The sequence below is a fragment of the Rousettus aegyptiacus genome, unplaced genomic scaffold (assembly GCF_014176215.1).
Source record: "Rousettus aegyptiacus isolate mRouAeg1 unplaced genomic scaffold, mRouAeg1.p scaffold_m13_p_5, whole genome shotgun sequence".
NCBI lineage: Eukaryota > Metazoa > Chordata > Mammalia > Chiroptera > Pteropodidae > Rousettus > Rousettus aegyptiacus.
This window is the reverse complement of record NW_023416308.1, coordinates 22,016,504-22,032,254: the sequence shown is the minus strand read 5'-3', so window position 1 is coordinate 22,032,254 and position 15,751 is coordinate 22,016,504. Positions and strand designations below refer to the sequence as shown.

Sequence of the window (15,751 nt, the reverse complement as noted above, 5' to 3'; positions counted from 1 at the left end):
AGGGTAACCATAGGATCCTTAGAAGAGGGAACCAGGAGGGTCAGTGTCGGCTCCGAAGATGGAATGAGGCCTCTCGAAGCTGGATAAAGCAAAAAAACAAACAACGAAAACCAGGTTCTCCCTTAGAACCTTCACAAAACCACAGGCTGCCAGCTCCCTGATTTTAGCCTGAGACCCATTTCAGACATCTGACCTCCAAAACTGTAGAATAAATCTGTGTTGTTTTTAAGTCACAAAATTTGTGGTCATTCTAACAGCAGCCATAGGAAATAAGCGTATCCTCATATTTACGGACGAGGAAACTGAGCAGCTTACCTGTGATGAGTGAGCGATGGAGATAGGATACCAGCTTCCCTAAGGTCTGTGCAATCTCAGAGGGCTCGGCTGACCCCATCTGCTTGCTGGTTTAAAGAGGAGCTAAACCTCTCTGAGGTTACGCAGCTGGGATCTAACCCCAGGTCTGCAGATCTGTCAGCCCCTTCCACGGCACTGTCTGCTGTAGTGTTTGCTCCTGAGTGGAGGTTTAGGAAAAGGGATAAAAGATCTGGTCAGCAGTAGGAGATGAGGTGGCGGAGCCAGGGTTCACCTCCTCTGGACGATGCTGGTTATACCCATGCTGTCCTTCCTGTGTGTGGATGCCGGACCTCCGACCCAGTAGTCACTGTCCCCTGAGTCTAAGAGTAGCAGGATAGACACCAAACTGGTGGCCGAAATATGGGCAACTTCATGGGAGGAAGAAAGGGAGGCATGGCAGCTAGGGCAGGAGCAGCTGGGCGGGCGAGGGAAGCAGGAGGCAGAGGAATCGGGACTTGAAAGGCTCAATGGTGGGGTCTGTCTATCCTGTCCATGACATTTTTGAGGGATGCAAGTAAAAAGGTTCAGTGACTTGAGTTAAAATTACTCTACTCATTAGAATGGCTACTATTAAAAACAAACATTAACCAAGATCGGTGAGGATGTGGGGAAACCAGAACTCTGTGTACTGTTTGTTGGTGGCAATGTAAAATGGTGTAGCTGCTACGGAAAACAGTATGAATGTTCCTCAAAAAATCAAACAGAATCATCATATATCCAGCAATTCTACCTCTGGGTGTCTACCTGAAAGAAATGAAAATAGCAACTTGTATAGCTACGTTCATAGCAGCATGATCCACAAGAGCCAAAAGGTGGAAGCGACTCAAGCGGCCACCAGTGGATGGATGGCTCAACAAAATAAGGTCAACCCACCATAACAGCCTTGAAAAGGAAATTCTGACACCTGCTACAACATGGATGCACCTGGATAACATTACACTGAGTGAAATAAGCAGTCACGAAAGGACGAATATTGTATGACTCCTTCTACGAGATACCTAGAGTAGTCAAATTTGTAGAGACAGAAAGTAAATGGTGGTTACCAGGGGCTGGAAGTAAGGAGAAGTGAGGAGTTAATGGGTATGGAGTTTCACTTTGAGTTGAAGATGTTCTGGAGAGAGATGGTGGTGATGGATGTACAACGAACGATGTGAATATACTTTATGCCACTGAACTTCAAAATGGTTAAAATGTAAATTGCTACATATGTCCTACCATAATTAAAAAATAAAAAATGTCTTTTAGCCTCTTGGCCTGTTTCTTGCATTCAGTGGTGCTCAGGGTATCACAAGATACAGAGAACATCACTGGGAGTGGCCTCTTACCTCACTTCCCAGAAGGGAGCCACCTCTCTACCAGTAGACTGCTGTCCAAAATGCACCCTTGGCTCAGCAGCCACAGGGATCTAGGGACCCCCAGGTCCCTACATTTCACTTACTTCACATATATCCCAGAAAAGGAGCTGTGGTCTAACCCCCTGGAAAGGTGATCAGGGAGGGCTGCCCAGAGGAAGGACCATTTGAGTTGGGTTTTGAGGGATGAGTAGGCGTCAGCCAGGAAAAGACAAGGGGGAAGAGTGTTCCAACAGGAGAAACAGTCTGTGCTCACTTAGAGGCAAGTGAGAGATGAACTGACTGTTGGGTCTGGTTAGTGCATGAGACTCAGTGGCAGGAAAGTAGGGCTGGCATTGGCTTTAGGCCTCCTGGAATGGGGAGGGTGGAGAACTTTGTCCTGGGGGCACTCGGAGCAAGGAGGGGACATGTTGGGAAGATCTTCTGGCTGCTGAGCAGATGTGTTATGGGGCATAAACTACTGGCAGAGAGCCTTGGCGTGGCTCAGGGCGTCAGCCTGAGGGTAGGTTTGCCCATGCTCCTTGGGTGGATACACAGAAGCCTGTCCTCTGCATGGGGGTCATTTATGGAGCCTTTCTGTGGTCTGCTTTGGTGATCCTAGTTTCCTTCTCTATTGCATTTCTATCGCAGTGACTCTGAAAGGTGGATGTCTCTGAAAGAAACAGAACATTAAAATACAACAAACCTGAGGGTACTTGTGGACTTTTACACTGTTTTGACTAGTCTTGACCCTCGAAGTCCCCTTATGGTTAACCACTTGCAATTGCTACCTGCTGGGGACCCCAGATGTCAGCTTCCAGTAAATAATTCAACTTTTTTGTGTTTGGAAATTTTTCATAGTGTCAGGAAAAGCTGACCCTGGAAGAAAAGGCCAAGTGATTTTGGAGCTGAGGAAGGTAATTAAGTGGAGAACAAAGAAAAAGAGGATGGGAAGGCTCTAGCAGTGTTGCGGGGTGGGTGGCGGGGCAAGCACCAAGTTCGGGAGCAGCTCACATTCATGATGTGGACAAGTCAGATGTGCAAGGACATGGGGCTCACCTGGGTGGCTTAGGGAGCTCTGGAATCTGCTGATTCAGGGAGGGGGAGACTTTAGGGAAAGTGGGCAGAGCAGGCGTCCACCCCAGCCCCTGACGTGAGGACCGGCACAAGAAGTGTGAGATTTTTGATGAGGGACCTGGATGACAACATTGGCTGGATTAGCCAGGGAAGGAGAGAGGGAGGGAGGAGTGGAGACTGGTCTAGGTTGTGTTCCCATGTTTCAGAATAACCCTCACAAAGGGTCAGGATATATGGCAAGGCATAGCCAGATTGGGTCTGGGTTAACCCGGGTCCTTGGCCCCACCTCTTGCCAGCTGTGTGACCTTGGACAAGTCTGTTCATCTCTAAGCTGGGGTTTTCCTGTCTATGAAAATGAGGATAGAGTACAGCTCAGAGGCTCATGAGGATTATGTGAGACGAGGCCAGGGCAGTAGCCAGTAGCCATCACCCTGAGCATTCAGTTTGGATCTGAGTTGCTGACCAAGGCCTCTGTCCACACTCGGTAGTCTGATCCCTCTCAGCTGATTGCCAAGAGTCTGAACTCAGACCCTGCAGCCGGTCACTTGTGTCCATGTTTGTGATCAAGCTGAAAAGACTAAATACTCCACCTGTGGCCTTCGGGATACGAACTCCTATCCGAGCTAAGTCCTCCTAAGCTGGGGGCTTGCTGCAGATCTCAGCTGTGGCAGGATGGTGAGCTGCAAGGGACTCGCCCAGGGAGATGGCCTGCCCTTTCTAGTTTAGATAATAAGTCAAGGCCAAAGTAATTCCTTTAAAAATAATTTATTCCACACATCTCCTGGTAGGTTTTTCTGCCCGCCATTCCTGGGTAGCAGCTAGTCATCGACTGGTCTTTCCCTCTAGAACCAAGGGGGCCTTCCATACCCGGAAAACATTGTCCCCACGGCAGCCTGGATTTCCCTCCACTGGCCTCAGGATGGGACAACAGATAATCTGTCTTTCTCCCACCCCTCGCAGCCCCCACGCCACTTTCACTTGCCAGGGCTGTCACTGCCTAATGGCCAGACTATTTTCTCAAGCATCCAGCTTGTAGGGGCTTCCCTAGGCAACCTTTTTGGCCTCCTCACCGTCCTCCAAATTGGCCACACGTTAACATTGGGTGTCCTCAGACAACTGCCCATCACCACAGCGGTGGGTGGCCAGCTCCTCCTATCACTGGCACCCAGGGACGATGGGCAGGGCCAGGAGGATGGCAGGCCCTGATGCCATACAGCCTTTAGGGCTGGGTGTTGATGGCAGTGTTGAAAAGGCCTCCCTGAGCAAATCGGTGTGGTCCTTGTGGGCCAGTCCTTAGAAACTAATGGCTCTGCCCTTGAAGCCAGATCCAGCCATGTACATCAAGGCAACAGGTAAGAGAGTGATGGTGACTTGAACACACCCTCCAAGGGGTAGTGGCAGTCACAGCAGTGAGACTCATCAGTAGGCTAGGCTGTGGGTTTAGGGAGGGCTTGCCCTCCTCTTCTGTCTCTCAGCAGGCCAGGAGGGTGCACGCCAGGAAGGGTGGCCAATCCTATAGTGCGGGAGGGGTTAGTCCTTATTGTCCTCAGAGGGAAGGGGCAGGCAGAGGGCTATGAGTCTCGCAGGAGAGAGAGGGCTATGAGTCTCGCAGAAGAGATCTCCAATGTGCTGGAACTTAAGGCCAAATCATTTGCTTTCCTTCTCTCAAAAAGAGAATCTTTGCTGACGAGTGCTAAGCATGGCCTGCCAATGGGGCATTCCTAGCGATTCACTAGGGGCCACTTGGAGAATAAAATACCATTTTATTACCCTTATAAAAAATCATTCATATTCTTTCCTGGGTGACTTGACAGCCTCCAGATATTATCATTACAAAACCAGGTTTCTTTTCCTCATCTTGTCTCTATTTCTTTCGTTGGCCGCTTTATTCTGCTGAAACAGAAGATGCTTACATCAAGAGCTGGTCTCAGTGTAAAAAAAATAAATGGTTCCATGATCTGATATAAAACAGGTTGAAAAGAACACCTGGATCCTGCATGCCAGGCCAGGCACTGGGAAGGAAAAGGAAACTGGGGTGTTTGGGCTCAATTCAATTCAGTGATGCAGCAAAAATGTCTTAAGAGGAGAAAACAAACTTCCCGATGATGGAGAAAAGGCTCTTTCTGCTTGGAAGGAGGCACTCCTGAGCTGTTTATTGAGATAGGAATGAGTTGGGAGTCAGCAGCCCTGCAGAAATTCCCAGGAATTTTTTTAAAAAAGTAAACCCTCAAGGTCTTGGTGAGGGTTTACGGTCAGCAGGTCAGTGTGGTTTGTCTTGCCCATGGTCCTGCAAGTGGCCGGGTGAGCAGGGGTCAGGTGGAGGCCGGGCTGTCCATGGTGGACAGGAGGTGAGCGACTTGGGCCCGCTCGGCCGGGCTGATGTGCTGGCCCATGTGCATCATGCAGTCCAGGGCCACCTCAGGATTTTCCTGGACCAGGCTGCAGGGATGGGAGAGAGAGATTGGGGTCACTGCTCCCACATAGTTCAGTGGGCCTTAAGGTGGCCCCAAGAATCCCTGTGCAGGGCCATGTCACGTTCCTGGGTGGGCAACAACCTGGAACTCCTGAATCTCTTCCTGCTGTGGTCACCATGGGGACAACAGTTCCATGGAGCAGGAGAAAATATGATCCGAGGAACAACGATGGACCCTGTTGGTCACTAGCTATGTGACCTGAAACATGACATGTCCCCCAAACTTCAGCTTCATGCCTCAAAAGGGTCCCACATGATCTACTGCCTTCTTCCCAGGGGACCCCATGGGGGAAGGAGGAGCAAATCCTCCAGAAAGTCTGATACCAAATGGAGCCAGCAACCTAAGGCCTATGAGTTCAGAATATGGGTTCTCTAAGCAAACATGTTCTAGCTGTGACCTTGGACAAGTCACCTTACATATTCCAACAAGGATCATGAATTGAAGTCACTGCATACCCTCCACGTAGCATCCCCGAGGTTCTGTGCTGAGACAGTGGATATGGGGAAGCTTTGGCCTCTTTCTGGGGGGCTGTAGACCCCAGCCTGAGGCCTGGGACCCTGCAGTATAGTGGATTTGAGTGGCCGCTCTGAGGTCAGGTGGCTGGAGGTGAATCGTGCGTGGCTTGGGTGCTTGCTGCTAAGTCCAAGGGACAGGGTGGGGCAGCCACTCACCCTCGGATGGTCTTAAGGGCAGAGTCTCGCTTCAGATACTTGATGTTTTCTCGGATGGTGGAGTGCAGGCCATCCTCCACCTGCCAGTGCTGCTCCAGCCACTGCACCACCATCTGGTTGTTGTCCCACAGGTAGGCCTGGGGAGGAGGCAGAGGCACCTCAGAGAGGAACCCTGCTACTGGGCAGGCCCACCCCTGGCCCCCCATGACACCCACCCACTCTCCTGCCCTATCTCCGGCCCAGGCCCACCTTGACGGCCCCTTCTGTCTCCACGAACCAGCGGCGCAGCATGGACTGGATGTGCACGTGGCTCAGCTCGCTGCTGATCTGCAGGATCTCCTGCTTGACCTGATCCTCCAGCAGGAGGCGGCGCAGGCGCCAGTACAGGAAGGATCTTGCAGTCTTCCATTCCAGAATGTCCTGCGGACAAGCCCCAGGCCTGAGTCTCCGGAAAGGGGGGAGGGGGTGGGGGGGATGGTGAGGCAGTACGCTGCCTGGAGCTGTGCCCTGTGCAGGGTGCAGCTCTGTGATCATTCCCAGCGTGGGGAGGTAAAGGCACTTTCTAGGGAAGTGGCAGAGCCAGTACTTCTCCGGGACTCTTGACTGGCTTAGCAGAGGCACGACGAGCTCAGGGTGGCTAAGGAGGAGCATGGGACACAGGGATAGGAGGCGACTATGACATGTCCTCTTGGGAGTGGGTGCTAATGCAAGGCAGAAACAATGGAAATCTGGCCCAGCGGTTAGAGACACACACATGAGTCAGACTGATGGTTTTCCCAAATTTTGCAGACTACTAGAATTTCTTGGGGATTTGAAAAAATATATACTGATTCCTGGCTCCCATCTTAGATATTCTGATTTCACTGGTCTGGAGAGCCATTTGAGTACTGGGATTTATTTAAAGCACCCCGGGTGATTCTAATATGCAGCGTTTGAACCCAAGTCTCTTCCATGCGCTGGAAACCAGGTGACCTTAGGATGGGCCATTCGCACGCAGCCATGAAGCTGCCGGCTCTTACAGAGATGACGCCTTTCTCCAGCATCCTGCCGGGCGTATCGTGGAGGTCGGCGAACTGCACCGCCACCTGGTGGTACATGGGAAGCAGCAGGTCCTCACGGGCCTTCAGCTGGCTCTCCAGGTCCTTGCGGTCCTTGCTGGAGAGCTCGGACCTACCTGTGGGCAAGCGCACAAACCAGAGTTTGCAGGACAGGCCTTGCCCCAAGAGAGCTCTGAACTTTAACTCCGACAGCACTCCTCAAATCAAGCTGCTCATGCAGTCTCAGAAATACATGCACTTGAGACGGCATTCAACATGCAACTTTAAAATGCCCCCTTTTATTGGACCCACTGTGCTTGCTTGTAGGATACTGTCAGTTACTATTTCTAATACCTATTATAAAATATAATAAGGGAATATTATAAGCAATTCTATGGCAACTTAACAACTTTGATGAAATAGACAAATTCCTTGAAAGAGAAACTACCAAAGCTCATCCAAGAGGAAAGAGATAACCCAGTTAGCCCTGTACATAAAAAAGATGAATTCAAAGATTTAAAGATATAATGTTAATACAAACTCGGGAAATAGGAGGGAACATTTCCCAACTCATTCTATAATATCAGCATTACTATGATGCCAAATCAAAGAAATTATGCACACATACACAGAGTAATAAATCTTGCAAACAACACAGTTATAAAGACACTGCCACCTAATATTTACTTTCAAAGAGAAATAGATCCAAGGCTACCAGTGAAACAAAGCTATCGCTCAAACAAAATGGTAAAATACTTCATGTCTAACTGGAAATTCTAAAGAGACATTTTGCTACCGCAATTCTGATGCTTCTTCATTGGCCCAAAATACTGCAATGATTATATTTTATGTGTGAGGAGAAAAAAATTTACTAAGGCATTGTGTATGTCTTTTAACGTTAAAGGGACTGATTTGCCATGTGTGCACATTTAAAATACCTCAATTTTTGTAGCTGTGTTTTGGTATATCTTTACTTTAAATTTAAATATTAGAAACCTCAAACAATGGAGTGGTCTGGGCCTCTCGATCTGAGGGGTGATGCATTTTGGACCCTCTCACCTAGCTGTTCCACAAGCTTCTTGTAAGTTGGGTCGATCCTTCTCATGGCCTTTATCAGATCTTTCTTTCGGAACTTAATCTCCACTGTTCCCTCTGGCTCCAGAATACCCCCCCTGAAAAAAGAAGAGGGGGGTGGAGGTGCATGAGGGGTCCACCAGTAAGTAACAGCCAGCCAGAGACACGGGGGTGGAGGTAGAGAACCAGGAAACTGGTGTTAGTTCTTGGCTTGGTCACAGACTCTATGACCTTGGGCAGGTCATTTCTCCTCTCTGGTCATCTTTCTATATCCATACAATGAAGGACTGAACCACTTTTTAAAATAAAGTTTTCAAAACTTGAGAAGGCCCTTGGAGCTTCAAGGGTGTGCGACCACTTCCAGAACAGCACAGCCTCCTGCTCTGCGGCCACAGCCCTTTCTGACCGTCCTGACTTCTGCTCGCCTAGCACTGCGGTGCTGTTTCTGCTCTCCTTAACGCTCACAAAGGCACAATGCGGAGTCCAGTGTGGTCCCATTTCCAACCCCCTCACTCATCCCGCTGCCCCCCTGTCTTCTGATAGCTTGGAAAAACTGAGGAATACTTTATATAGCTCTGAGATTCCTGGTGGCCTGAATAAAAAGTTATTTATGACCCCATTCGAGGCTGCTCATGTCCTGAGTCTTCCTGAAGGGCCGACTTCAGCAACCCCCACGAGAGCCTAGGTGCACTGAAGGCAGGGCAGGTTTGGCTCATTTGCCTAACATAATGCCTGGTATACAGTAGGTACTCAATAAATTTTCACTGAATTGATGAATGAACAAAGAAGTAGACATAGGAATGGGGTGTCTATATTTTGGAAAGAATTACTCTTGAGGCCTTTATGTCCTACACAGCATGTAGTACAGTGTCTTCACTTTGAAGGCACTCAAACAATATTTTGCAAATATTATTGTCATCCTTTCTGTAGAAGTTTCTGGGACAAATTCCACCTACAAAAAAAGTACCAAGAAGGTTTCTCTCCCCAAAGAATGGATATCCTCTCAAGGGAGTATTCATCCAGTCAGTCGTTTGGCCAGTATTTCCCAACCACCCACTAGGAGTCAGGCACTATGCTAGGTATTGGGTTACATAAAATGGATACAATACAGCCCCTATAGAAACTCAGAGTTTTGGGAAAGACTCAAGAGTCTAATGTGAACTAGATGACTGGTCACATTTCCCTTTTCATCTTGGCTGCCAAGAAGCTCAGCTGTTTTGGGTCTTTCCTTATTTGACTGCAAACTTCCTTGGGCAGCGAGTGAGTATAAGTTATGAAAGTAAAAGACAATTCTTCTACCACCTCCATTCTTCAGCCACTGGCTCTACTGGATGCTAGTTTCAGATTGGTAAAACTGAAGGCTCCCTGTCCTTCAGAAACTCAGAACATCCCCGTGACCCACAGCCAGGGGCTCAAAGGTGATGGAGCCTGAGGAATGGCAGTGAGAATAAGAAAAGGCTAAGCCGGTTGAGGGCGACACACCCACCTGCTTTCTTTGTCCGCGTACATTTCTATGCACAGAGGGTTGATGGTGGAGTCCAAGACCACCCAGGAGCCTCCTCTGAGCTCAGCATAGGGTGGGATGTAGATGAGAATGGGCTGTTTGTATTGCCTCAGGCCATCCACGATATAGGCTCCAAACTTCAGCACCTGGTCATACATGTCTGAAAAGCAAAGCAACTGTGTAGTGAGGCAACTTCAGGCCTCAACACTGTCCACATGCAAAGCCCACAGTCTTTGCTGTCCTGGGAGAACGTGTTCAGTGGGGAGGCTTCATAGTGCCATAGGAAGAACACTGGGCTGAGATTCAGGAGCCAGCCCTGACATTAATGGCTTTACCATATGTTTTACCAAGAGGCAGCTAAGTGTCTATGTGACCTTGGACAAGTTACTCTCCTTTCCTGGGCCTTGGTGTTCCCATCTGTAAAGAGAGGCATAGAGAGTAACCAATCTCGAAGATTCTTTTCATCTCTGACCCTTCCCACCGTCCTGTCCCATCGTTTCTAGCACAGAATCATGGAGTGCCTTTTGTCCTGCCCACAGAGAAAAGGCCCTTATTTTCTACTAAGTGCCAAGCAGCTGACTTGTAATAATAATGTAATAATAAAATCAACCATAATCACACCAAGAGCTAATGCCATGTACCAGAGACTGGCTCATCAAATCCTTTCTTTGGCCCTGTGAAGTTGGCCTTATTCTTACCCCCTTCACAGAGGAGGGAAATTGAAGCTCAGAGAGGTTAACTAGCTAGCAAGGAATCACAGAGCAAGTCTGCCCACCTCTCAGGCCAGCTCTTTCTTCAACATTCCACTGAGAGCCACTGTATCTCAAAACATGCTTGAGGACTTAAAAAGCACTCACACGACTGTCAGGTCACTGAGGCTCACAGTAGCCCCTGGAGGAAGGCAGGGCAGACACACCTTCTCCTCATCTTACCCTAAGCAGGAAGGTGACCGCCCAGGTCATTCAGCAGATTCTGAGGTCGCCCCTCCCTGCCCTGTCACTTGAGACCTACAACAAGTCACACTGGGAATCCTCAGTTCATCTGTAAAATGGGCTGACGTTACCTGAACTGCTTCTATCCACAGGGTTGTGTAGGGTGACGACTAAGATGACCGTGGGACCATACACAGAAAAACAGCATCACTACCCCGAGGGGGCTGTCCTGGGTGCTGACCTTGTGGCTTCAGAGCACCCACGGGGGAGGCCACCTTACCTTTCATGCCACCAGAGAAACCCCTCCAGTTAGCGAAGATCATCAGGGGTAACTTCTCCCGGTTGAAATCCTTGATGACCTGGGCTGTTTTGTAGGCTGAGTCTGGGAACCACACCTGGCCTGCCTGCTGGATTATCTGGAACACAGAGTCAGCTGGATGAGACTCTTGTATGCAAGGATAACCTCTGGACATGGGATGGGCAGGCAACTGGCGTTGGCATCAACACCGGAGCCAGGGAAGGCCCAAAGCTGATGTCTAAGGATCCCGCTGGAGCCTCACACTGCAGTGCAGAAGGGTTCCTGTTGCCCCATTTATAGACTCAGAGCGGTGCCAAACTATTTGTCAAGGCCACACTAAGTTGGGTCCTAGGACCCACCCTCTGGCTTCTGAGCTCCTTCCAGTATATGGTATGGCCCAACCTAGAAAAAGCAGGGATTTTTGGAAGCAAGAGGCGGGAGGAATTCTTAGGGACCTTCCGTCATCCTCTGCGGAAGAAGGAAGATGGCGTGGAACACTGCTGCCTGCAGAGAGTGTGCCGGAGAAATGGCACCGAGTCCTGATTCTGGGCTGTGACTCCTCTGAGCTGGAAAGGCAGATATGCAACCACCAGGACCCACTCCTGTTGCTGAGCCAGTTGAAATAGCAGCCCGAGCTCCCCGACCCCCTCACCTTGGCCTCAGAATCTAGGTTGGCAGGGTCCGCGGGCACCGCCACCTCCACTGTCCGTGTCTCCACAGCAATTACTCCAACAGGGATCCCCCCAAGCCTGCAAGGCAGAGCGCAGGTGAGCACAGCTGGGCACCACCTCCATGTAGATTTAAAAGCAGATGGGTCCACCCAGGCTTCACTGACATTCTATGGATGTTCTGGGAGCAGGCACTCATGACTGGAATGAGGGCATGCAGAGGCCTGCACTGCTGTCACTCTGGCAGGGTATTTTATTTTATTTTATTTATTTATTTACTTATTTACTCATTCATTCATTCATTCATTCATTCATTTAAAGCCTACAGCATCTGGTCTTCCTAGGTGGTCTCCCATCCAAGTACTAACCAGGCCCGACCCAGCTTGGCTTCTGAGATCAGGTAAGATCGGGCACGTTCAGGGTGACATGGCTGTAGACTGGCAGGATGTTTTATTAGAAGGCAAAGCAGGAGCCCAAAGCAATAAGCTACATGAGCTGGCCAGCTGAAAAGGTCCTGTTGTGGCCCCCTTATTGGGGCCACAGCCATTCTGGGGGGTGGGTAGGATCAGGTCAGTGCAAGGTTTGAAGCTGCACTGTTCACTATACCTTTCTGTGATGATGACCACGTTCTCTATCTGCTCTGTCCAGTACAATAGCCACAAGCTCCATGTGGCTACTGAGCACTTGAAATGTGATGAGTACAACTGAGGAATGGTTGTCAACCTCTTTCATTGTAATTCATTTAAATTTGAATTGTCACATGTGGCCGGCGGCTACTATATTGGAAGGCACAGGTCTAGACACCAAGTTGCATCTGGAAAGGACTGAGTGATGCTGAGCCCGAAGGAGCTTCAGCTCAGGCGATGCCATGACATCTGTAACTGTCACCGGTGGCTGCTGGCCACTGCCATGCCGTGTGCATCCCTGGATTACTCTCATTTACTCATCTAACAACCCTACAAGGCAGGTGCGGGAGAGGGCAGTCTTGGAATAAAGGAAGGGTTTCCATGCGGAAGGAGTAGATTTAATGTCAGATTAAAAAAAAAAAAAATTTAATGAAATCCTTATGAACTAGTGCCAATACTATAGGCTTAGGGTTATAATGTTTATTGCCCAGGAGGTAGATAATAATAATAATCACGACAGTAATAGCAGCCATTACCACTTACGGAACATGTATGGAATTTTAAGTACTTAACGTGTATTACTCCTAAATTATCACCACAATCCTCTGGGGGTAGAATCATCATCCCCGTTTTATAGATGAGGATGTGAAGGCCCAGAGAGGGCAAATGACAGAGCAGGGGCTTGACCCTGAGTCTGACTCCAGAGCCTAGACGTGCAGTAACTACTGGGTGCCAGGAATCTGAGTGGTACATTATGAGGATGCCCCTTGGGCTCCATAAAAGGAGGAACTTTTGGGTCACCAGAGGTGCACCGAAAAATGGTGGCTACACTGCTGAGGAAGGCATTTCAGCAGTTAAGCCTTCCACGATCTATGGTATACAACAGGGTTCCTGCCCATGGGCCTCCGGAAATGAAATTCACAGTTTTGAATGTCTATGTAGTTTTCTGATGAGAGCACTAAGGGCTGCCTTCTGATTCTCAAAGGGGCCCAAGTCCCCTGTGGCTAGAGAGCCCTGTCCCGGGGGCAGACACTAGGAACAAGGGTCCCGGCCTCCAGCAAGAAGTTGGCTGAGATGCCTTCTAAGGCCACAGACAAATCTAGACTTTATGAAGAAGTTTATCATCCAGAAAACCATCCACCAAGTCAGTCTTTCCTTCAGAAAATCCTGGGGCCAGGAAGAAAGTGTCCCAGTATCCAGTGAGGTCAGGTGTATGCAATCTACCCCGCCCTCAGGGTTACCTTGCTCGTCCCGTCACCACAGTCTGGGCCCAGGGTGCCAGGATTTCTCTGAAACTGTCCTGGTCGAAGAATCCACTCTGCCAGGATCCCTTTAGAACTGTGGGCAGAAGGCAGAAGCCCGGGCTGAGGGGCAGGGTGGATGCGGGCCCCCAGAGTCCACCTGGTGGAGCAGGCTGCTCCACCATCTAAGAATAGAAAGGTCTTCACCTGACAGCCCTGATACCTTTTTCCCTAGAAAACCAGGAAGATCCCAACCCCTGCCAAACAAACCAACCAACCAACAAAAAAACTCAGGGCTGCAAAAAATACACCAAGTCAGGAATTCAGTTCATATAGAATATCCAACCACATCAATTTCCGTCAATGCCAAAAACATGGAGATCCTAATCACAGAGTGATGGACCCCTTCGGAGGGTGGAGATTCAGGAATGGACCGCCTGTCATGAAAAACTTATCCCTGACCTGTTGGCTGCAAGTTAATAACCATTTAACTTTCCACTTAACAGGGAAGAAAATCTTCAATATGCCAGAGGGGGGCGAAGATGGAGGGAGGGAGAAGCGGGGAGAGAGAGAAGGTGTAATGATGTCAGCTGCAGGTCCCCCTAGAAAGGAAATGTGACTTAAACCTACACCGTGGTGTACCTGACTGCAGTTTGTACAAGAGCAGCCAGGCAACAAGGGGAGTCTCGGGTTGCAGGTGAGGTTGCAGATGTCGAAAGCTGGGTACCTGGAACAACGCTGCCCAACTTCAATGTCGGCCTGAGGACTGGCCTGACTAGATGGTGAAACTGTCAGAAGTCAGACATTTTTTTTACCAAGCCAGCTAGCTTCCTCCATTCTCACAAGTGTGAAAGGCCAAAAGCAATGAGAGGGGAGCAAGCCAAGGGGCTTTTGCCAGCAGAGTCCGGCACACTCCCAACGGGCACCTCTCCTGCACCACGCAGCAGGATGAGCAGACTAACTTCTAAAGGTGGCACAGCATGTGAAATTCTAGACTCAGGATGATGGTAACAAACAGGGTAGCTCAGCTTTCCTGTTCTGTTTTGGTTGCTCAGAATGTAATCACATACCTCCAGGGGACAAATCTACCCCTTCTGGAGAGAGAATGTGTGTGTGTGAGTATATGTGTTAACACGTGTGTGCATGTGTCCATACACATGTGTGTGGAAAAGATGCTAACTTGTCTGTCCTGGGTAAACTCATAGAGAGCACCCTTGTGCAGGTTCAACAAAATAGAGAAAGAGGGAAGGAGAAAAGGAGAGAGAGAGGAGTAATCTTTGAAACTGATGTGTCAGCCCTGGATTTTTTCACTTATGTAACCACAGGGCAGTTTGGGGAAGGAAGGCACAATCTCCACTGCACCTGACCTCTATCCATCAGCTCCAAAAACCAGAGGCTGTTTCCATCACTTGGTCAATAGCTCAGGAAAAGCACAAAGTAAAAGCTCAACTCCTCCGCTCTCTCTGCATTTGACCTCAGGTGCACCCCTGGGATATCTGACCAGATATCAATGCTTCTACATCACCCCAGGCCCAGAAAAGAAACCTGAGGCCCCGGTCTCAGGAAAACACATGAGGACTTACTTGGGTGAGGCCTTCCTGCAAGCATCCACCGAGGATCATAGGAAGCTCTGGATGGCAGGAATTCGATTTCTCTGTCAATGGGGTCAGTGGGTGTGATGATAGGGACCGGACTGTGATTATCCTAGGAAAGAAAACCAGGTCTCCAACTTAGTCTCCCTTGCTTATCAACAAAGCCTGGGATTAAGCCTGGTTGTGCAGCAGAAGCCCAACCCTAACTACCTAAATCACCGCAATTCTGAGTAGCATTTGGCGAGGACCTACCAAGTGCTGGGCTCCAAACAGCACTTAGCTTAATCATCAGGATAACACCCTGAGGTAGGGGATACTGTTAATCCCATTTCACAGATGAAGAAACTGAGGCTCAGAGAGATTAAGAGACTGTCCCAAAGTCACACTGCTACTGAGGAGAAAGCCAGAAATCAATTTGGCCAACTGCAAAATTTGAGGATTCTCTATCATCCAATGCTACCTCTTTTGACGAGAGGCAATGCCATCCCTTCCTAAAGGACCAACGGATATCATCCCTATGTTAATTTTTTTTTTTTTTTTTTAAGCAAAAAACAGCTTGTACAGGGCTGGTGTCAGAGCGGGGAGAAGGGAGAAGCCAAGAAAACTTCACCTGGCTACCTCGGCAGCGCTCCTCGCTCCCCGTGTTCCCACACCACCCCGCAAGCGAACCTGCTAAGAGTCTTCCCGGCTCTAAGCTGCAGGGGGCGGGGGGCGAGGATACTGCACCTTCGGCATATAGGACAGCCACTCCAGGATGGTATAAACGCCCTCGAAGTCGTCCGGCACGATGACGTGGGAGATGCCATTGTAATACATGATCTGCACGCCACCCAGCTGGTTGTTGGATGTGTAAACCTCTCTGCCTAGGACCT

At 49.4% G+C, this 15,751-nt stretch overlaps 1 protein-coding gene and 1 pseudogene across 8 annotated transcripts in view; both read right to left on the bottom strand.

Annotated features, from left to right (window-relative positions):
- Positions 1-3,511: 3,511 nt before the first annotated feature.
- ACACB (acetyl-CoA carboxylase beta) overlaps positions 3,512-15,751 on the bottom strand; it is a 104,263-nt gene continuing 92,023 nt past the window's right edge. For 7 of the 8 annotated variants that reach the window (XM_036220361.1, XM_036220358.1, XM_036220360.1 and 4 more), the window contains 11 exons: positions 15,606-15,749; positions 14,871-14,991; positions 13,288-13,384; positions 11,405-11,501; positions 10,735-10,870; positions 9,505-9,682; positions 8,004-8,116; positions 6,927-7,081; positions 6,157-6,327; positions 5,908-6,044; positions 3,512-5,201 (listed from right to left, as the gene is read on the bottom strand). In XM_036220361.1, coding sequence (XP_036076254.1) covers positions 5,075-5,201; positions 5,908-6,044; positions 6,157-6,327; positions 6,927-7,081; positions 8,004-8,116; positions 9,505-9,682; positions 10,735-10,870; positions 11,405-11,501; positions 13,288-13,384; positions 14,871-14,991; positions 15,606-15,749 — 1,476 coding nt within the window. In that variant the 3' untranslated portion in view covers positions 3,512-5,074. The other variant, XM_036220364.1, reaches the window with a different exon arrangement.
- Positions 11,740-11,858, bottom strand: LOC118603535 (annotated as a pseudogene).